The sequence below is a fragment of the Oryzias latipes genome, chromosome 6 (genome assembly GCF_002234675.1).
Source record: "Oryzias latipes chromosome 6, ASM223467v1".
Classification (NCBI taxonomy): domain Eukaryota; kingdom Metazoa; phylum Chordata; class Actinopteri; order Beloniformes; family Adrianichthyidae; genus Oryzias; species Oryzias latipes.
Window position 1 is genome coordinate 4078417 of NC_019864.2, and position 22315 is coordinate 4100731.

Sequence of the window (22315 nt, forward strand, 5' to 3'; positions counted from 1 at the left end):
TAGTAGTAGGTTTAAAGGTTGTCATCTGGACTTGGTTTTTATCTAAAAGGCTTTGTCAATTCATGAACTGACAAAGCCTTTTGGATCAGGGGTGAAACGTCTTCAACTTTAAAAACCAAGTCAAGATGACAACCTTTAAACCTACTACTATGATAGTATATAAAAGTAAACTTCAAGTATACTGTCTCACTTAAAGATACTATTTTTTGCAAAGGATTCAGACATCAAGACATAGAAGAGTACACTAGAAAATGCTTAGGAAACAAAAAGAGAAGACGTTGTTATCATGAAACAAAAAAAGAAATGTAACAAATGACAGAAAAACACTAACTGGAAAATTCCTGGGGATTTGATTTGAAGGTTGTTGCTTTGACTTCTCTAATAAAGAGTGTTGTGACGTTTTGCTTGATGGTTGATCTGGTCTCGTGGCAGATGGCTGACTCTGGTGGACTTCCACAGCTCACACAGGTAACATGTTGCAGTAGTTTCCATTCAAAGCTTCTTACAGACCCTGAACAGGTCAAGCACAGAGAGCAGGAATGAAAACACTGACATACTGTTTTCTAGCCTGGGAAGCTGACCGAAGCCTTCAAGTATTTCCTGCAGGGGATGGGCTACAGTAAGTTCTGAACTTTGATTCTGTTAATGAGTAAAAGTACAGTATGAGTTTTGATGGCAAGTTTTTGTTGTTGTTGTTCAACAGTTATTTTAGAGCAGGGGTGTAACAATCCAGGCCTCGAGGGCCGGTGTCCTGCATGTTTTCCAACTAACCTGCCATGAAAGCTCCTTATTGGCTAAACACACCGGATCCAGGTGATCAGCAGCAGATAAGGCAGGATTCTAGAAAACCAATAAGACGGCCTTCGAGACCTGAAGTTTGGCATCCCTGTTTCATTAGTGGTTTCATTGCTGTAGGACTGTTGTGTTGGATGTGGAAGGACATGAGTTGTGTTAATTTTGCCCTCTGTCCTTCTTACCCTGTTCTCTCAGTCGCTTATGTGAAGGATCGGAGGTTGAGTGGAGGGCCAGGTATTTCCTCCTCCCCGTTCACCTCTGACCTCTGACTTGTCCCGCCCAATGGCATTTTGAAATGTTTTTGTTTTGTTTAGTTCATTTCTTTGGTTCTTAACAACAGTAATTTTGGGCTGTGATGATCTATCTTTAATTTTGCTCTCATTTCTGGTGTTTTGTTTCTCCTGCGGACATTAAACCCCATTATCGTTTTACCAAACACAATTTTTCCTGCAGTGGAAAAATAAGATGCCTTAACCACCCTCCCCATTCCTCCATCCCATCACCAAGGTTCCTTTTCACTTGGCCTTCTGCTGCTTTGAGCAGAACTTTATTGACTAAATTCAACAACCCAGATTCTTAACTCATGAAACAGAAGGTTGAGACTTTGACATGCAGGAAAAATCAATTCATCAAGGCTAAACTATTTTAAGAAGTTTATCAAAAATAGGTATGTGAAAATTTTTTGCAGTTAAACCTTTGTGAAATTTAGCCTGATAGTTTTTTTATATTTCTGATTAACATGTAGGAGAGTTTTTTCATATCATATTAGGCTCCATTCATTTGTATTAAGATAAGCATCAGATGAACTCAAAAAGACCTGAGAGTTCAGAACCCCCCAAAAATAAGAAAAACGTTCAAAGTTAAAAGAGTTAACGTCTAAAACCACTGAAGCTTCCTCTGTGTTTGTTCGGGGCTCAAATGAAAAACCAGGAAGGAAGAGAAATATTCAAAGTCTCACATTCAGCTAACTCTGGCCGGACGCTTATACAGGGGTTGAGGAAGAGGACAACCCAAACTTTTGGGGAAAGAATTATAAAAAGGGGTTTAAGGTAGGAACAGTTTATAAATGAGACACCTTTACTTTTGGTGGTCAACTCAAGAACAAGTAAACAGGCAGATAAAGTTAGCCAACACCAATCAGATATAATGGCCCTTAAATGGGCGACCGGGGTGCATTGGTAGGGCGGTTGACCTCCAATTGTAATATTGTTCGATTCCCACCTTGCCCGCCCATGTGTCGAAGTGTCCTTGGGCAAGACCCTGAACCCCACGTTGCCCTGGTGGAATGTTGGCACTAGTGTTCGGCAGCGGTGTCGCCACCAGTGTGTGATTGGGTCTGTGACTGTAAAGCGCTTTGGGTCTTCATAGAAGGTAGAAAAGCACTATATAAGTATGCGCCATCTGCCATTTAACATTTAAATAATAAGACCAATTGGCTTGTTTATTTCTAATTGGAGTCACAGCTGTGGTTTTAAATATTACAGATACACCAATCCAAATGGTCAGCTTCCAGCATCATCAGGTATCATCTGCTGCTCCTGCTTAAAGTGCTGCACTTTGACCATTGACAATATAAGAGAACTAGACTGAGTGACCCCTGCCCCTACCTGCTGGCTCCAAGAAACCAAAATCCCATAGACCTCTATAGAGAAATAAACAGGTGCTACTCAAAATTGGTCAGAATAATCATTCTTGCTCTGATACCTTTTTTAACACGTTCTTGCTAATCTTTTGTTTCATGATATTTTTTCTGTTGTGAAAGTTATTCAAGTTATAAACTGACCAATCAGATGCTTAAAAAAAAGTTTGAGGGGGCCAGCGTTTGAAACATTTGACAGATTCTCCCAAGCCTGTTTTCAAGCGGTAAGGGTGTGGACTTCCAACAGGCTCACTTCTGATTGGCGAGAGTGGTTGCCATAGAAACATTGAGTCAGATCTACTCTTACCATCCACTACTTACTGATGTAGTCTGGTTCCAATATGGCGTTGTCTGTATCACCAAAAATGGCGACAGAATCTACTTCATTCCTTTGAACCCTGAAGTAAGCCATTTTCTAAAGATGATGTCACAGGTCACAAATCAGTCCAGGTCTCATACACAGTTAACGGCTTAGACAAGAAGAAAGTCTCAATTGTTGCCATGTTCAAATTAGAGAAGCTGCTGCTGTTTTGTCAGCACATGTCAAGCTTTTAATTAAAGATTTTCACTCAGCAGGGCAACTTCATTGGGTTCAGAACACACATTTCAGGGTTTCTACACTTCGAGTTTTGGTGTCTGTGAGGTTATTCATGCAGCTTCACACATAAACTAGTTCACAAAGAGATCTGTTCTGCAGACCATTGACTGGAGACAAGTATCAGGAGAATCTTTTTTTAAAAACGTCATTTATTCGGGCTGCACGGTGGTGCAGTGGTTAGGGCTCTTGCCTCACAGCAAGAAGGCCCCTGGTTCAAGTCCCAGCTGGGGGACATAAAAAACACAACACGTCCTTTCTGTGTGGAGTTTGCATGTTCTCCCTGTGTATGCGTGGGCTTTCTCCAGGGTCTCCAGCTTCCTCCCACCGTCCAAAAACATGCTTCAAAGGTTAATTGGTTATTCTAAATTGTCCCTAGGTGTGAGCGTGACAGTGAATGGGTGTGTGATTGAGGACATTCTACCCGGCAACAGACTGGTGACCTGTCCAGGGTGTCCCCCTCCCTTCGCCCACAAGTGGCCAGGATAGGCTCCGGCAGCCCCATGACCCCAAAAGGGAGAAACAGAATTGAAAATAAATGAATGAATGGGCATTTGTAGCTGTCTTCTGATCTGACCAAAACACATAATCTCAAAGATCTAACAATCAAAACATCACCTCTGACTTAAAAAAAAACATAATTTGAAAGCACTTCATTGTTTTCCAAAAAGAAATGATTCAGATAGATATGTGAATAACAACACAAGTTGATCAAAGAGGGTGTCATCATCATTGGACGTGTCTGTCTGCATTGACCCAATAGGGGTCTCTATGCCACAACCATGCTTTAGCCTAACATACAGTTTATCAGGAGAGCTTTCACACATGTCAGTCTTTCATATGTTCCTTCTGAAGAACCTATGCCAGCTGCTAATAGTTGGTAATGTGACTACACATTAATGCAAACAACAAAACCATTAATTTGGCAATTTGATGGAAGAACACATCACATCATCCCATCGGTGTGACATCACCCAATGAAAATTACTTACTTCAGTCACCATTTTTTCACCTAACGAATGGTGACATGTTGGAGCCAGACGATGTCAGTAGGATGTGACTGATCCAAATCGGTCTGAGTCATGGTTTCTATGGCAACCACTCTCCAATCAGGAGTGAGTTTATTGGAAGTCCACACCCCTACCACTTGAAAGAGCGTTACACAAAATCTGTCTATCAAAGGTTTTCAATCAATCAATCAATCAATAAATCAATCAATACATACTTTTATTGTCCCGTGAGGGGAATTTGTCTTGGGCTGAGGAGTCCACAGCTACAACATAAAGAACACAACAGAATAAACATACACAATAAGACAACACCCACAAAAATAATTTGAATGTTTGATGGCAGACCGCATACTTTTATTAAGGCATCTGATTGGTCAGTTTATAACTTGAATAACTTGCAATGGTGGTGCAGCGGTAGGGCGGTCGACCCATGATCGTAAGACTGCAGGTTCGATTCCCGCCTTGCACGCCCATGTGTCGAAGTGTCCTTGGGCAAGACACTGAATCCCACCTTGCCTCTGGTGGGAGGTTGGCGCCAGTGTTCGGCAGCGGAGCCGCCGCCAGTGTGTGAATGTGTGTGTGTGCATGGGTGAATGGGACTGTGACTGTAAAGCGCTTTGGACCTTCGTAAGAAGGTAGAAAGTGCTATATAAGTATACGCCATTTACCATGAATAAAGAAAGAAACATCATAGAGAAAATTAGGGTTACCAAGAACATGTTTAAAAAAAAGCAGATCAAGAATGTTTATTCTGACCAATAGAATGACTCAGTAGCAGCTGTTTATTTCTGTACAGAAAGTCTAGGGGATTTTGGCTTCTTGGAGCCAGCAGGTACTTCCTGTTGGAACGCAAAGGTGGGAGGGGGGGCACTCAGTCCAGTTCTCATATGCAGTCAATAATCAGACCACATTGAACCCGTCTGTGTTGCTTCAAAGAAAACCCCCTCTTGTGTGGATTATCTCCTGTAAGTGCTGGTTTGCTTACAGGGTTTGGTGTGTTCATTTTTTAGAAACTTTGGCAAAAACATGAAAGGAATTTTAAACTCAGATACTGTTGTTAACTTAAAACCCTTTATCGTAAAAATTGATGGAGAAAGATTAAATATTATAGGACATGTTTGATGATTATATCCAGGGGAAACCGAGCCTTAGATGAGACTGGCGGACTCCAAAATGTACACCCCTGCTGATAATGTGTGAACACATTAGCAGCTCTGATCACCTCCAACCATCCATGAGCCAGTCAGCTGCCTCCTGTCACCAGCTACAAAGACAGATACTCTTCAGTTTTCCACATTTAGCATGGAACCCCTACATCCTCAAAACATCAACTCATTGTTCCTTTCTTTTAAAGAAAAAACTAATGACCCTCGCTCTTCTCCCAGTGCCCTCAGCCAGTATGACCCGCCTGGCCCGCTCCAGAACAGCCTCCCTGACCAGCGCCGGCTCCACGGATGGGACACGCTCTCGCGCCTGCACCAACTCTGACAGCGCTGAAGGAGTGGGTGCGGTCACCCAAACCATGGAGGTGTCATGCTGAACAGCCACAGAGAATAGGAAGCGGGGCTTAGCTGGAACAAAGGAAGGAAGAGAGAAACAAAAAGAGGAGGAGTGATGCGAAGAATATGAAGGAAAAGAGAAGATGTAGATTGATAGAGGTGTTCGGGTGATGACTCTGTCTTTATCTTTCTTGCATTTGTCTGCCATAATCCAGCCTCTCGCTGCCCCCCCATGCTGTAAAATACTGTTGACATTGCCACTAATCCTACCCTAATACCCTAATACTCCCAACCACCCCTCCCCTGAAGATTTAAGCAGCTGTTTCTGTTCTTGAAGTGTAATGTTGTGATTGCTAAGTGTCTCCTCATTTTTTGCGTGCACCCCCCGACCCCCCACCCCCTTAAAAAAGAACACAAACACTATATGACCCTGTTTTCTTGACAAGAGAAAGGCAGTAATTGACTGCGAAAGCTGAATTTTGAGGGGGTGCTTGAAGGTGAACTATTATGCATGTTTGTGTTAAAGCTGTTTTAGACTCAAGCATCTCTCTCTGTGGCGTCAGGATGGTCAATGGTGCATCAAGAACGGCGAGGAGGTGTGTCCAGAGTCTGCAGGAGAGCAGACGCAGCCGTGTCGTAGCACAGTGCAACGGTAGTGTTTAGGAATCAGTGTTAGATTTGCGTAGAGCTTAGCTAGGGGGCAGCACACAAATGTATGAAGCTACACTTAGACTTATGGTTAGGAGTTAATCTGATGCAAAAACTTTCTGAAGGATCCTTGTTTCATGAAAAGATTTTGAAGGAAAGTCCTCACTGAGAAGTTCATCTGTCTTGATATGAACCTAAAAAAAAATAAGACAATGTGGCTCACGTTACTGACAGGAAAACCCTGTAGTTCTTCTCCCACCGTCCAAAGTACCACAGCCTGATGAACACCGTTCCTGATGATGCTTGGTACTGTATTTTCTTAGTGACACAGTGGTGTAGCTACAAACCCCTTCTCTTTTAGAACTAATATAAACATGAATATAGAATAGAAAATGTATACTTGTGATGGTGATAGTCTTAGAGAATACTCCAATGAATAGTATTTCACACATTAAGCAGAACCATATTTAGCCCTGATCATTAGTCTGTAGCTTCCCATCTTGTGGTTCTGAGGTTAACTCTTTGTGGTGTCAAACTTGACAATCATACTCTGACCCAAACCTGAACCAGGTTAACCCTTGTGCTATCCTAGGCACTTTGACATTGGGAGTTTGGTCATCTAGACCCACTAGACAGTGCCCTGAACCTTTTTTCTTCAATGATTTGTGATCTCCACTGGTGTCCATGGATTACATGAAATCTTTCCACCTTTATCCACCTTTGTCATGGTAGGAAGAACACGTCAATGTAAGGTTGGGGTCATAGGATAGCACAAGGATAAAGTCATTTGGCTTAGCTGCCAGGTTAGCACCAAAATGCTTCTCTTAAAGCGCCCAGCCCATTTGCATGGATAAACCAAAGTTACCCACCCACCTCAGGCACAAACAGCTCACACTGAAAGAAGAACCGCATTGACTCTGGTTTGCTGCAGGGTTTACACAAAAACATTTGTTGTGATGTGATTAGTGAGTATTTCGTGTGTTAATGTGATCTCACTAGCATATAGTACTTTTAGTGCATATGTACAGTTTCTTAGGCTAAAAAGGGTGCTCTGTTGTTTTCTGCAGAACTGGACTACCTCTGGGTCAAAATGGTGCCCTTGGTTTTGGTGTGCATCAGAGCATTCGCATAGCATTCCTTTACTTTCTCTTGCTTTATGTCAGATGAAAAAGGGTTCCCCATAAGTAGTAGCTTAACTTCTAATCACTGAGGATTTTGTGCAATTGAGGTGGCCTGTAAGAGGCGGGGCTTTTTTGGCGCCATTTGGGCTCCAAGCTCAGAATGTAGGGCAACTCCCAGCTACCTTAAAAAAAAACCTCCCCTAAAAATCACATGGTGCCCCGGCTCTCACAGGCAAACCCAGCCACACCTCAAAGGGCTAACAGCAAAAGACCCTTTTTTAGATGTTATTTTTGTTGCAGGTATGCTTCTGAGCACCAGGGGGCCCCAGAGAGGAACAGATGCATGTCAGGTTTGTTTGTATTAAAAAACGAAAGGTCAATGGCAAAGCAGAGAGAGATGCAGAGCACACATGTTGTTGAATGGATGTTTAGGGAAAAGAATGTGAATTTATTGAAGCATGAGACTGATTCTTGTTTATTTTGTCTGACATATGGAATAAGCTTTATGTTGTAAAGAGAGAGATCATGAGATCAGAGCAAACGCCGTCCCAGGATTGACTGCTAAAACACTCCAGCTTGCACGTTGCAGAGTTTGTGTGTGATCATTTTTCAGTGTTTCTTCTCTTCTCAAAGCTGTTTTCTACCATCTACACTTGGTTTCCTCCCACACAACTTCTACCCACACTGCCTGGGGGGCTCCTGAATGTATCTTGTCCCTTTCTCAAGTGCTGTACAGTAACGTCAACTTACACCTCGTTCTCACTCTGGTTTGCACTTATCTTTGGCCCCTTTGACATGTTACATGAAGACCCGACTTGTTCCCCTTTAAGGTCTGTGAATAGTGGGACTGATCTTTGGGTCTGCAGCTCCCATGAGCTGCCCCCAGATCAGTTTGTACAGACCTTGGTCCTTCTTGCTCTTGTAGATATTTTTATTTGTAGAGCAAGTAACCTAAACCAAACACTAATCCTACTGTGATGTGAGAAATGTATTTCTGTTCCCTCTGGGGTTTTTTAAAATCCACTAAAGGGTGTGAACTTATCTTGGTATAATGATCTTGACTCCTGTGTTCTTCTGCTTCTCTAACTGCCACTCTTCATTAATTTGTACGAAGCAATAAGTTTTGTTGGGTTTTTTGGGTAGGAGTGTTTTTTTTATTATGGGACTCTTTCCCATTAGCCTGTTTCTACACTAAGACTCTGACCCACTTCATTGTCATTCAGACGTGTACTGTAAAGTTTAAATATATTATATATACAATATAAATACGACATTAGCTGTATTTGTCCATGTACTGATCAAATAACAAGAAATAAAAACTTAACAGAATTTGAATGGCAATCGGTTGAGTTATTGTTACAAATTGGAACTTTTTTTTACATTACAGTTACATTAAAAAGGTTCTTATGCCCAACTGGACTCACTTACACCATTCCCAATACATTTCTGCATTTAGTTCAGTTTTTATTGGATCTTCTCTGACTAGAGACATCAGTGTGTGTGAATGTGTGAATGTCACTGTGGCTGTAAAGCGCTTACGACTTTCAAAGAAGGTAGTGAATGTGAATGTACACCTTTTACCGGTTAGTTCAGAGGTCTTCTTGTGAAGTGCTTGCCCTGAGACAGGGGGGTTGTGGTTCCTCTCCCTGGTTAGGTCATAAAGGCTCAAAAAAGGCGGTCCAATGCCCCTCTGCTTGACACTCAGTGTTTTTCAGGGGTTTAAATCACTTAATGGGTCCCAGCAGTGGCTCACCACTCACAGCCGGCCCAGGGGGATGGGTCAATGCAGAGAACCGATTTCACACCCAGGTGTGGGACAACTTTATCTCAATAAGATTCAGTTTATCACTGTGTGATGTAATCAGGTTGATGTGATCTCTTTCTGGGAGGTAGCTGAAAGTTATTTTACTGAAGTGCAACCCAGGATGGTGCAATTGGAAAAAAGGCTGACTCAACACTTTTGACACAGAAAAAGACACAAGTCGTTATATTTATATATGAACTTCATTCACTGTGTTCCTGTGTCTGTGTCCACCAAACTCCAAAACAGCCCAGGCCCGGATTGAAAACAACCTTGTTCGAACTAAGAGGCTGAAGTTGAACTCACGTTTAATTTTATTTTTTTAGGACTTTTCACAATGTGTCATTTCAAAGTGCTGGAACCCATCTAAAGGTAGAAGGATGCAAACACAAACATGCACAATTTAACCCTTGTGCTATCCTAGACACTTTAACATTGGGAGTTGGGTCATCTAGACCCACTAGACAGTGCTCTGAACCTTTTTTCTTCAAGGATTTGTGATCTTCACTGGTGTCCATGGATTACATGAAATCTTTCCACCTTTATCCACCTTTGTCATGGTAGGGAGAACACGTCAACGTGAGGGTGGGGTCATCTGGACCCCATAGGATAGCACAAGGGTTAAAAGAACTCAAATAATAGTTAAAAGAAGAAAAGAAAACAAGCAAGTCCTGTTAGACTGCAGGAAAAGACTGGTATTCAAAAACAGAGTTGTAAATAACAAGGATTCCCGTTAAAAACCGAACTAAGTGTTACACTGTCAAACGTAATAGTGGGAAAAGTGAATTGTTGCATCTGTACTGCATACGTTTGCATATGTTTATGTTGAAATGTACCGTATGTTCCACACTTAAAAGGGAAATTAAAAGCTTTAACCCTTGTGCTATCTTAGGCACTTTGACATTAGGAGTTGGGTCATCTAGACCCACTAGACAGTACTCTGAACCTTTTTTTTCTTTCTTCACCCGTGTCCACGGATTATATGAAATCTTCTCCACCTTTATACACGTTTGTCATGGTAGGGATAACATGTCAACGGTCATTCTTGACCCCATAGGATAGCGCAAGGGTCACTTAAAAAAAAAGACAGTTTCCTTTATAATTTGGAGCACCTTACAAATAAATAAGTTCAGGTTGTGCTTGCTGCTGTTGAACCGGTTTTGAGAGGTATACTTGTTGAGAGGGTGACCAGACCATTTGCAAAATATACACGTTGTAGCACTGGAACTTGAGTTATTTAAGTTTGTTGTTAGAGTTTTGGCTTGAATGACTTGAGTTTTTCTGTGTTTGGGGTTTTCTGATTCCAAACCTTTGACTGCTTGCATTGAGGTTATGGGGCCGCAGGCCGAGTCTGCTTCAGCTCACATGAATTCCACAAACATCTGGAACATTGGATAATCGCCACTGATGAGTCTTATTTCTTTAGCTTTGTGGTTCCATCTTGACACAAGCCATTCTGGTAGTTTTAACAGAATCCTTTGGTTCTCCAAACAATCGATAAGAACTTCCAGAGTCTTAATATGTGGCATTGCCGTTTCACAACTTTTAAGGAAGTCTGTGAATTCTGGTAACTCACTTCCATCCTTGGAGTTTATTTTTGGCCAACCGTGGAGCTTGTCTTGAAAACATTTTCATATGGCAAATGGATCTCCAAATCACCTTCCCAACAAATGTTGAGCTGAGTCGAATGCCTTTTTTGCAGATCCACCAATGTACTTTCCGAGGTAGTACAGCCTTCCGTTTTTGGGGATATTTTTTCTGTCGAATGTTTTGAAGGACAACTACCAGTCCTTACACTTTAGAGGGTCTCCCGTAAATACTGCAGGCTCTGGTGTTGGAAGCCAATTGGAACATATAGCTTCTGCCAAGATGCCCACTAAATCACAGTACTGCTGAAGTTGTGTAACAGCTGCGGGGGACTAGCATTTCTATTTGAACAAATAGCGGACTTGATTCTTGAAGGACTTGACTTGTGACTACTGTGTTAGCAAGTGGAACAAATGCAGGGCGTGTGGCATTTAGAACTTGTGCTGTGTTTGAAGCTTGAAGTGGTGGGACAGGAATTTGATTACGTTCCCTGCCAGTTTGTTGCTGCTAGTCGCATTGTAACTTTCATAGCTATTTTCAGCCTCATTATAAATGTTTCCCTCTAGCTTTAGCAGAATTACGTTTTTTTAATCTCCTCCAAACGTTCTATTTTCCTGCATTGTTCCTCCATTGCTTGTTGTCTCAATAAAGTTTCAACTTGAAGTTTTTGTTGTTTGCTCGCTTACCTCTCTTGTTCCTCCATGACAGTTAAGATTTCTTGAGATGCTGATGCATCGGCTGCTGCTTCTACTCTTTTGATTGACTGTGTGCATGACAGCGATGAGGTATTTGACTCTTGTTTTTTCGACCTGGAATAAGAATTTTTTGAAGCCAAACATGATCCAACATCTGCCCATGGCTCTTGGTCCTCTTCAGCATTTACTTCTAGCTACCTTTCAGCTCTTTTAACAATGAAATCTGAAAGGGTTGTGCATGCATTTAACCTGCACCTCATGTCTGGATCCGGAGCATGTATTTGCCGGATCTCATTGTAAATAGCTTGAACATTTTGGCAAGTTAATATTATGTTGTTCGTCAACTCAGTTAACTCGCTCTCAGTGGCTGTGTCGGTCAATATTACCTTGCTTAATCTTGCCACCTCCATTTTTCAGAAGCAATTTTGTATTTGTGTTGCAGAGCTTTGAGCCTTTCTTCTTCTCCTTTCCTTTTTAGTTAATGTTCTTGTTCTTTTACCTTTAAAGAATATTCGTTTGAGTATCTGGATCCTTAGATACGTCAGTCATCTTGTGAGTCAAGTCATATAATTAATTTAACCAAACTTTAGCCTGTATACAGTAAACTCACTTCTGATCACAAATGACTCAAAAGCTGCCTTCAGATTGTTATTTCTCAGTAAATAACTTTTATTCAACATAAATAGGATATGTTAACTTGTGTTCCTTCCATTAACCTTGAATACGGTTTTAACTTCAAACAAAATATACAAACTTCCATTATTAGAACAAACAAATTACCATAAGGTTCAGTAGAGAACAAGTAGCTTTGGCTTTATGTGCTGACATAACTTTGTGAAGTTTAACTTGTTTTAAACCACCCTTATTTCCTTAGAGCACAGTTCCTTTCTTATTTTCTGCTTTACTTCATCCAAATGGCCTTGATAAACGAAGCACTGTTGCTGGCGAGCGGTGAGCTGGTGTACTGGCGCCCCCTTGTGGTGGACTTTGGTTACCGCTACCAACTGTAGCTGCTGTGCCGTCTCGAGCTTCTCTCCGGCGCTGGGCTGGTCGAGTTTTCACTGTAGCGCCTTAATGACAACACTGCACTTTGCATGGATCTTGCTTTAAATTCTTGTAGGATGTGATAATAAACACATGAACCTGATATTGAAATCCTGCAAGTTCTCAGGAACTCTCGTGTTATTTGTGTTACACAACTTCTATATAACAGTGCAATGCAACTTAGTATTAAACAGAATAAAACCAAATGCACATTTCAATAACACACATTTTCAAACAAAGGTATTTCTTCATTTAAACAAAAAATAAATTTGTATCTTTTCAGTGACACTTACACCAACTCTGGTCCAAGGGGAACATTGTCCTGCATTTTATCAATCCAACGCTGCTCAAACACACCTGGCTGTGATGACTGTCATTGTCAGGCTTCTGCAGAGTCTGATGATGAACTGAAGCAGGTATGTATGAGCAGGGAAACATGGAAAACATGCAGGACAGTTTGCCCTGAGGACCAGGGTTGGGAAGCACTGATCCAAATGATCAACAGATTACATTGAAGGGTTTTTGGTGTAATCCCAGTACGTAGCAATAAAAGGAAAAAGAAAATTCCCTTCACTTTACTGAAGTAATGCAGCAGTTCACTTTGACTTCAAACACACAAAAGAGCTGAATTGTCTAAATTAGAAATAAACAAATGTATGAGTTAACATCAAGAAACTAAGAAAGAGAGATATAGGGATTCTATTTTTCAAAAGTTTTTAAAAATAATTTACAATGCTGACAACCAAACCAAACACTGTCAGATTTTAAATAATTTTTTTGAATTACAACACCCAAATCAAATCAGCCTGTCTACTTTGAAATACACATCAACATCAAAAAGAGAACATGGAGAAATCCCCAGCTGCCCCAGGCCCATTTTAATAACCCCGGCCAAGGGTTTGATTCCTGTTCTCGGAAAGAACTGTACGACTGTCAACAGTAAGCTCTCTATAAATGGAGGAATACAAAAGAAACCTCCAGCAGAACCAGAACCAGACTCTGGCCACTATTTGCTAGGACTGGTTGGAGTCTGAGAGGACTGGAGAGAAAGGACATTACAGAAACACTAGAACATCTGGTATTAAGAAAAGAGATCCATTAACTACAGTAATGATAGAAAACACTAGAGAAAAAAGGATGTGCGATTGTGGAAAATGATGGACATACTGAAAAAAACAGGCTTGCACAATCACGCAAGCCAGAACCAAATTCTGTGGACTGTGACGAACCTTCAACCAATGAATGATGTTCTGCTGCTGGATTGTGGGGAGAAACTTGAGCGGCTGGAGATAAACCACACATAAACAACAAAACACACAGATTATGTGAATGGTAAATGGCATATACCTTCTTTTAAAGGCCCAAAGCGCTTTACAGTCACAGTCCCATTCACACACTGATGGCGGCTCCGCTGCTGAACACTGGCGCCAACCTCCCACCAGAGGCAAGGTGGGGTTTTGTGTCTTGCCCAAGGACACTTTGACACATGGGCGTGCATGGGTCGACCGCCCTACCGCTGCACCACGGCCGCCGAGAAAGAGAACCTCTTAACAGTTTTGTCTTTCCTTGTCTTCCTCATCTTCTTTTCCCTTTGTACTTACTCTTGGGTGTGTCCTCTTGGAAGTTTTGTAGATGTATTTTCTGTTTTTTCAATCTCGTTCACAGTTTATGATTCGCAGTAATCCTTTATTTGAAGTGTTTTTTCAAGACCTACTCATTTTCTTCACATTCTTTTTGTTGTGCTCTTTATCTTTTTTTCTATTATCTCTATTTCTCTGTTTTCTTTGAAATTGACTGTTGGATCTGTAGCTTTTTTCTCCAGTCCTTCAGTCTTGTTCACAATTCATAACTTTGTCTCTCATTATATTTCTATCCATGTTTCTCCAAAGACCAAGTAAAGGCTCTTTTCCTCATGTTCCTTCCATCCCTAGTTTCTTTCTAGCTTTTCTTTCAGACATCCAGCCATTGTTTCTTTCCTTTCCTTTTTCCTTGACATCTGTCGGGCTACTGCCCCATTTTTCTTTACTCTCAATCTGTTTTCTCCGTACCTTACAGTCTTTTCAGTTTGATTTTGTGAAATTGTTCTGGTTTTCCCAAAATCATTGATTTCTTCTTTCTCTGTGGTATTTCTTTCAGATTTTAATTATCTTCCTCCAGATGATTCACTGGCTCGTCCAGCAGGCCATTCTTAACCCTTGTGCTATCCTAGGCACTTTAACATTGGGAGTGGGGTCATCTAGACCCACTAGACAGTGCTCTGAACCTTTTTTCTTCAATGATTTGTGATCTTCACTGGTGTCCATGGATTACATGAAATCTTTCTACCTTTATCCACCTTTGTCATGGTAGGGAGAACACGTCAATGTAAGGGGGGGGGGGGGGGGGGTAATCTAAGATAGCACAAGGGTTAAATACTCAGCCAACATCTTTCTTGCTTGTGTTTCTGAGTTGTTTGCCCTCCAATCTGCCTTTCCAGATCTTCTATGACAGATTTTTGCTGAAAAAGTGGCTGGAGTTTTTTCTTGAGCTAAATGTTATGGATTTGAATTTCTCCCACTTAAGAGAATCTGTTTAGATTTGCTTTCCTCAAAGTTGTGAGTCACTTTTTAGCAGGCTTTAGCAAATTTTTTAAGTTCTATTCATAGGTTTTTCTTCTTTGTTCATTTAGCATTTTCTTCTCAACTTCCAGCTTTTTCCACGTTTTCTTTGTTTTTCTAAAATATGCCTCGTTCAGAGAACACTTTGAGTGGTCTGCTTTGAGCTGTAACACTGCAAGAAAGAGGAAGCCTAAAGAGTGGAATAAACACTAATTTTAAGAAAAAAATCACTAGAAAATAGTAATTATTTATCCATGCAGTAAGTCAGTTTTACTGAACAGGAAATTTGATAAGATCTTAAAATCTAGAAGCGAGTTTTTCAAAAGCATTCAAAAAGGGGAAAATAAACCAATAAAGCTGTTAGATAGAATAACTTCAAATTGACAGATTATATGTTTTGATTTTTTATGAACTGTTATGACTCATCTTAAAACAAAATGTGAAGAAAACGAGAATGTGATCTTAGTACAAGTTGGTCTATTTTAATAAATCCTTATGAAATAAAAAACAGAGACTTATTCTTAGAAAATGTATCTAAATGTTTGTTTTCAAAATATTTTCTTTAGATGTATTATGAATGTTTATTATATCAAGCAATTTGAGTTTTTTTAAATCTTAAATCAAGTTTTTTGTATTGTCTATAGTATGAAGCAGATGGATTTTAATTATAAAAACAAAAATACATCATAATAAAAATCAAATGAATAAATAATTCCCTTATTTCTAGATCTTAACTTTAAATAATTTTGAGAAAAACTTGAAAAGGTGAGAAACAAAAATAAATTAAAACAACTTCAAACCTTCGATAGAATATTTGAACTGTCTAAAAACAGCATAATCTCCCACACTAAACTGGGACTTGTCATTTTTAGAGGCAATTGAGGAAATTGAGGCCATTCGTGTGTAAAAAAAAAAAAGCTAAACAAAACAATCTAAATCTTGTGTTCCACATTTTTTCTTTCCTATACAACAATGAAGCATCAGATCAGAAACATTCAAAGTTTTATTGAACCAAAAACGTATTAACAGTTTCTTACTCAGTAAAATCAGTTTTATAAAGAAAAATCAGCTCAGTAAATCTCTACCCTCACGAGCTTAACTTCACCTTTACCTTTTAGGATCAGGCATTCAGTGAGTCGTTGTTCTCAAACAAAAGCCTATAGGACACCATCTGGGAGTCGCAGTAGGCATGCAGCATCTGGTCCACTGGACTGTAGTTCAAGAAGAGGATGTTAGGAGACACTTTGCTCAAGAAGATGCCAACGTTGAAGTTCTCCTTTCCCGTTGCAGTGTCAAAGGAGTAAAAGATCTCCTCTGTGCTAGTATTGACATAACGAGTCGCATAAAGGACACCACAAGCCATGAAGGTGTTGGTCACTGCCTGCTTGTAAATGGAGGTGTGCCAGGTTTGGTTAAGCTTCGGTGATTCACCCTCTTCCACTTTGGATAAAACCAGGTTACCAAAGTCTTGGCTGGTGGTGTAAGTCACCCAAACACCAGATTCATCTGTGGCCAGGTCCAGATCGGTATACGGGTAGCATTCATCAAGCCGGCAGAAGTTACCTTTCGAGTTAAACCTACAACACACAGCAGAGAACAAGAGAAAACCATGTTTCCAGTCTTATTCAAGAGAAACACTGCTAAAGTTGGTGACCCTAACCTGGTGCCTTTGGGTAAGTTTGTCACGGTGATGGCTTTGGAGGTGAGGTTAAATCGACAAACCGATAGTTGGTTGTAGCAGTTGTAGTACAAAGCCCCCCCATACAGAACCACGTTTGGACCCTGGATGGTGTTGGTAGTTGGGTTAGAGGAATGGATCTGGATGTTACCTGGTGGAAAAATCTTTATCATTATTTTTGTAATGCAACTCAATGTACATGTGAATCTTTTAAACCAATACAGGAACACAGTCTCACCAACAAGTTACTGGGTACTAAAATGTCCCCCCCCTTCAAATGAAAAGAAATGTCCCTTTTTATTTTCCCAGGGGAACCCCAAGGAACCCCCAAGCCAGTGACACAGTTCCTGCAGCGGATCCTGGGGAAGCTTTGTCATCTTTTTTTTTTTCCCCCCGCTGCTTTACAGATCCACTCCAGTCGTCTTTTCAAATTTTTAATATATTTTTTTAAAAAGTTCCCAGTGGTCTTTTAAGTATGATTATGCCCTTTTTAGCCAAAATCAAAAATCCTGTGTCGTTTTCTAGGACATAGTTTCTGCAGAGCGGTAGTAGATCATTGGAAATGCATCTCTGAGTTGTGGGCGGGAATGTTAGAGCAAAGTAAGCCTTCCTCCACTTCCTATTATCCATCTGTTTACACGCTCACCTGCTAGCTTACAGCCCACCTCCCACCTCTAACCTAACATTAGTGGTGCAACAAAAACAGGGGTCAATATCAGAGCTAATATCAGAGGAAGGAAAACAAAGACCTACGTGGATCTACTGTATGTCTGTTTCAGCCTCATTTTTGAAGCACAGTAACCTTGATTTTACCACAGAGGTTAAATAAGTCTTTTTCCAGACTGTAGGTTTGTTCTTTTTTGTTGTGAAGTGTCGCATTGGCATCAGTGGAGACTGACTTGACTGACTTTACAACCTTCCTTTTGGTTACCATGGTAACCGTGGGACTGAGAGCTTCACTTGGTGTCACACATAGTGAAAGAAACTCAAAAAAAAGTCTTTGTGTCACAAATTTTGAAGTAAAATTTGCATAAAAAAAAATCTTACCTGGGGTGCTCTTTCCGACGATTAAGGAGCTCAGAGTGGAATAGAAACGGATGTAGTTGGAGTATATATTACTGGAGGTCAACATCACCACCCAATACCAGCTCTCCTTCCCCGTCTCTGGCTTTGGGTCTCGGCCCCAGCCTCCATACTTGTAAGATCCAGGATACTCCCCACTTGTGGAGGCCACTTGCTTTGTGATGTTCACAAGCTGACCCAAAGGACACGTACCTGCAAATACAAAATTAGAGGGAGACTGCAACCCTGCATATTGACAGGAACTTCCACCTTTAATGCTATGTACACACTGCATTTTATGCACGTTCAAAAATCATTAACATTAAACAAGAGTTTTATCCATGGTGTTTACACTGGACAAGCAGGGAGGGGCATCTTATCCTTTATCTACTTTTTACAAGTGCATGTCCACCACCTACAGTTGGAATAGGCTAAGTGCAAAATGTTGAAGCAGTGAATATCTTATGAATTGGGAACAAAATGGAAAGGTTTAGTTTATTGATAGCTCCCTTGCGTTGGCGGATATGGATGACCATCATGTCAGAAGTGTGGAATTGATGATGAGCCAGACGTCGTCAGGCTCATCGCTGTATCTTGGCTCACCAGATAAACCAGCAACGCTCTGAGTCCTCTATGATCGGACAAATTTGATGGCTGACCCCTTGAATTAAAAGGGACGTCATTTATACATTTGTGCAAAATCTGATTCCCTGATTGGTCAAAGTTTGACCTGGTTTAGCAGGCAGCCTGTGTTCAATGGTCACACGTTATCGTTTTCTGTACATGGAGCCCAAAAACGGTCATAAAAACTTAAGTCGTAAATGTGAATGTAGGAGTTTGGAAGGAAGAATCTTGAAATGCAGACATACAGGCCTTCAGATACACTTTTCATTGGAAGTGGCAGCTTGAAAGCGCGTTGCCGAGGGCAGTGTGAGCATAGCTTTTATCTGCAACATGAAGAACTCTGCAGCTACTTACCTTCTTTCGGCTGGGTGGGCATGACGGTGGGCTGCAGTCCGTTCCTGCACTGGTCCAGGTCTTTCTTTAGACGCTGGTTGACTTGTTGCCTTTTCACTACTTGCATGGTATCAAAGTGCTCCAGATCCGCCAAACCTTCCTTCAGCTCCTGCAGCTGCACACATGGACTCTCGTTTACACTCAGACATTCACTGCTTTTCATCAAGTTTAAGTGTCACTGCAGGATTCACTGTGTGACAACATGACCTGCAACACTGCAGGGAGTTTTAGGATCCCTTCATGTTGGTATGTGGCTCCAATGACCTGTGGAACCCGCAAAACATTGAGCAAATATTTAGGAAGAGGCTTTGAACACTGAGACGAGGTCATATGGAGTCCCAAATTGTTCACAATTAAAAAAAGAAATATGACCTGACCATATGAAATCACACAATCAACCAATAAATCTCTAATAAATATATAAAAAGATCATGAAATTGTAAAAAACCTGAACACAGATTTTAAATTAGCCATTATATTAATAAATATTATTCATTTTGCTTGAAAAACCTGTTCATTTTTTCAAAACAGCATTTTAAAATAATCACTTTTAATCATGTTGAATATGATTATAATTCTATGGCTTTTTTCAGAAACTCTGATATCCAAATCAATGTTTTCCAAAGTACAGTAGCTTTGTTTTTATTTCACATTGCTGTTTTTCAGAATGACTTTTTAAATTTCATAATGATCTTTTTTAGCTGAATGACTGTCTGTCAATCAGTGAAAGTGAGTGGGATCTAGCTCCTCCCACACACGGCCCGGTGCATTCATGGAGCTCCAGTACATAGAAGATTAGCGGAACTCCAACAGCCACCCAGCGTAATGTGGTTCACTACAATATTTTCATGAGAAAAAAAACGACCCTAAAATCGCCCAAATTATGCCTACCAATCTGGCAACACTTTTGATGTGTTGAGGTGCATATTCCCACCTAGTGTTGAGGGGTGTGCATAACGCCATCATGTTCGCTGAAGCAACTTCGATCGAGTAATATTTCTGCTACTACGTTGCACACAAAATTTTCTAAGTTGTACATGAAAATATTAAATATTTGCTTTTCAATTGTTTTTTATTTTTCTTTCAAATTTTTTTTTGCTTTCAAAAACTTTTTTTGCGTTTGCAAAACACATGCGTTGTGTCAAATCTAGCTTTTTTCTTCTTTGATTTTGCTGACTACTCTGAGCATGACTTAGCTTGATATAACTGCCACAGCCAAAAATGTTTTTGCATGCGTTGTGTGTCATCTCACTTTTTCTCTATCTTTGAGTTTCAGTTTAGCTGACAAAGATGCCATCAAACAGCTGCTGATTGGTCTAGATTCTAACCAATTAAATCGCTATATTCATCTAACATGGCGTCTGCTCTTTATATCCTCAAGTTTGTATCTTTGGATGAAGACATTTTCATTTTTTATCATTTTAACAATAATTCATACTTTTTTCTTTCTTTTTTAACATTGATTAACTTTTATTAAGGCCGATCTGTGAATTTATGACTGAGGATCTCCTGAAACTATAAAATAAACGGTAACGTTTATCTGCTGACATTAAATCAACAACACATGTGAAAACAAGTGTTTTGCAAATGCAAAAAAAGTTTTTGAAAGCAAAAAAGAAAAATGCTATATGAAAGCAAAATAAAAATAATTGAAAAGCAAATATTTAATATTTTCATTTGCAACTTAGAAGGTTTTGTGTGCAACTTAGTGGCAGAAATATGAATATTTTAAAATGCTGTTTTACCAAAATGAATAACTTTTTCAAGCAACATGAATAATATTTATTAATAAAATGACTAATTTAAAATCTGTGTGGAAGTTTTTCACAATGTCAGTTTACATATTTATGAGAGATTTATTGGTTGATTATGTGATCATAAGGTCTTTTTTTATTATCATGAGCATTTTGGGATTCCGTTTCAAGGTCTGGGTTCTTCTATTCAAAATCAACACACTTTCTAGAACAGCTAAATTTCAAGAGATGTCAGGACTTCTGTTCTTCAGTACCTGAATGTTCAGCCAGAAGACATTCTAACTCAGCAGACAGGATCTTTTAAATAAACTAATTTTCAGTTCAGTGTTAACTAAATGACTTCCTTTTGTAAATAAGTAAGTTCCACTAAATTGTCATGTTGTTGATTAGAATTTTTTAAAATTAATGTTGTCTGCTGCTTTTGTTCTTTCTTTTTGTTCTTCACCCTTACATGGACGTGTTCTCCCTACCATGACAAAGGTGGATAAAGGTGGAAAGATTTCATGTAATCCATGGACACCAGTGAAGATCACAAATCATTGAAGAAAAAAGGTTCAGAGCACTGTCTAGTGGGTCTAGATGACCCAACTCCCAATGGGAAAGTGCACTAATTTCTATTTACATATTGTAGGACAACAAATGTTAATGCAGGTGATTGAAAATCTTCTCTACAGAGATAGTGGAGCAGGTGAAGCAGCGGTGGACCTACCAGGTCTGTGGTGTTCACGGCGAGCTCTCGGTTTCCCCTGATGGAGCCATTCAGTTTGTCCATCAGCAGCTGAATCTCTATGAGTTCGTTCTCTAAGACGTGCAGACTGAGAACGCTGTACAGATCTTCGTCATGATGTTCCTCCAACTCCACCACATCTTTCATTAGCTGAGGTAGGCGCCGCTGCAAACCCAGCAGGGCACTCTCCATGACGAAGCTCTGTAAAGAGAGTCAGGGTTAAACTTTGGGTGCAGAACCCAGAAGCTCTGTGAAGAAGGGGTCAGATCGGACATACACTCTGTGGGGTGATTCTGGTGTTGCAGCTGGAGGCATCGTCCTGGATTCTGCTGAGCTTGTCATGAGGAAAAGCTTGATTTATGTTCACCAGCTCACACTCACATTTAGATGGAGCCTGAAACAAAGAAAACCCCCAACTAGACCACAAATCTCTGAAAATGCTGCAGTTTGCTAGTCAGATGTCTCACCTGCTGGCTGAGGGTGAGCAGAGCGCACAGAGGCAGGAGGACAGACAGCTTCATGGTGGATTCCAGCAGCTGCTGCAGCGCTGACTTCACTCATTCGAAGTCTGATCTGCTTGCGTGCCGCACTATTCATGAACACCTTCACATCCCCAAAAGCAAGGCGTGCGCAGCAGCTCTCACTTCCCCCTTTGATGCCGGGATTGCAACAGAAACGGGTTTAATTGATGAATAAAAAGCTTCTCGTGAAATTTCTGAAAGTCCCAGCACGTTTCGTTTCGGAGCTGCTGACTCAGATGAAAAAGTTTGAAGGACATCCAGATCAGGAAAAGGCACGTTCAAGGAAGTGTTCAAAACAAAGCTTAAGGTTGTTGTCATGCACCTCTTAAGGTTCAGCCTGCATCCAGAACTCAGGCCTGTCTCACCATACGAAGGTGAACGTGGTCGACAGAAAATGAACTGGTGTAGTGTGCTATCAGGTGGTGGTGGTGGGGTGGGGGGTTGTTTAGTTTCCCCAAAATAAAGATCAGCCCCCCCCCTAACTGCACCTAATTTTTTTTTATTTGCATTTGTACAACATAAAAA

At 40.5% G+C, this 22315-nt stretch overlaps 2 protein-coding genes across 10 annotated transcripts in view; one reads left to right on the plus strand and one right to left on the minus strand.

Moving 5' to 3' along the window:
- ndrg4 (NDRG family member 4) overlaps nucleotides 1-8642 on the plus strand; it is a 50983-nt gene extending 42341 nt beyond the window's left edge. For 7 of the 9 annotated variants that reach the window (XM_023955495.1, XM_023955492.1, XM_023955494.1 and 4 more), the window contains 4 exons: nucleotides 433-468; nucleotides 568-619; nucleotides 991-1029; nucleotides 5425-8642. In XM_023955495.1, coding sequence (XP_023811263.1) covers nucleotides 433-468; nucleotides 568-619; nucleotides 991-1029; nucleotides 5425-5579 — 282 coding nt within the window. In that variant the 3' untranslated portion in view covers nucleotides 5580-8642. The remainder of the gene's footprint in view (nucleotides 1-432; nucleotides 469-567; nucleotides 620-990; nucleotides 1030-5424) is intronic. The other 2 variants (XM_023955493.1, XM_023955500.1) reach the window with 1 other exon arrangement.
- A 7374-nt stretch (nucleotides 8643-16016) lies between these two features.
- LOC101170909 (olfactomedin-4) lies at nucleotides 16017-21872 on the minus strand. The gene is made up of 7 exons (XM_004086258.4): nucleotides 21737-21872; nucleotides 21547-21663; nucleotides 21252-21470; nucleotides 18750-18903; nucleotides 17757-17984; nucleotides 16692-16860; nucleotides 16017-16608 (listed from the first exon to the last, which is right to left on the minus strand). Exons 1-7 carry the CDS (start codon nucleotides 21788-21790, stop codon nucleotides 16152-16154), a joined length of 1398 nt encoding a protein of 465 aa, XP_004086306.1. The 5' UTR covers nucleotides 21791-21872; the 3' UTR covers nucleotides 16017-16151.
- Between the last annotated feature and the right edge of the window lie 443 nt (nucleotides 21873-22315).

Bases quoted from the DNA above. Each gene is read 5' to 3' on its own strand.
- LOC101170909 (XM_004086258.4), bottom strand. From the start codon at position 21,790: ATGAAGCTGTCTGTCCTCCTGCCTCTGTGCGCTCTGCTCACCCTCAGC. The intron at 17,985-18,749 runs GTAAGTAGCTGC...TTGTATTTGCAG, and splicing joins GCCCACCCAGCCGAAAGAAG to GTACGTGTCCTTTGGGTCAG. The intron at 16,609-16,691 runs GTTAGGGTCACC...TGTGTGTTGTAG, and splicing joins AACTTACCCAAAGGCACCAG to GTTTAACTCGAAAGGTAACT.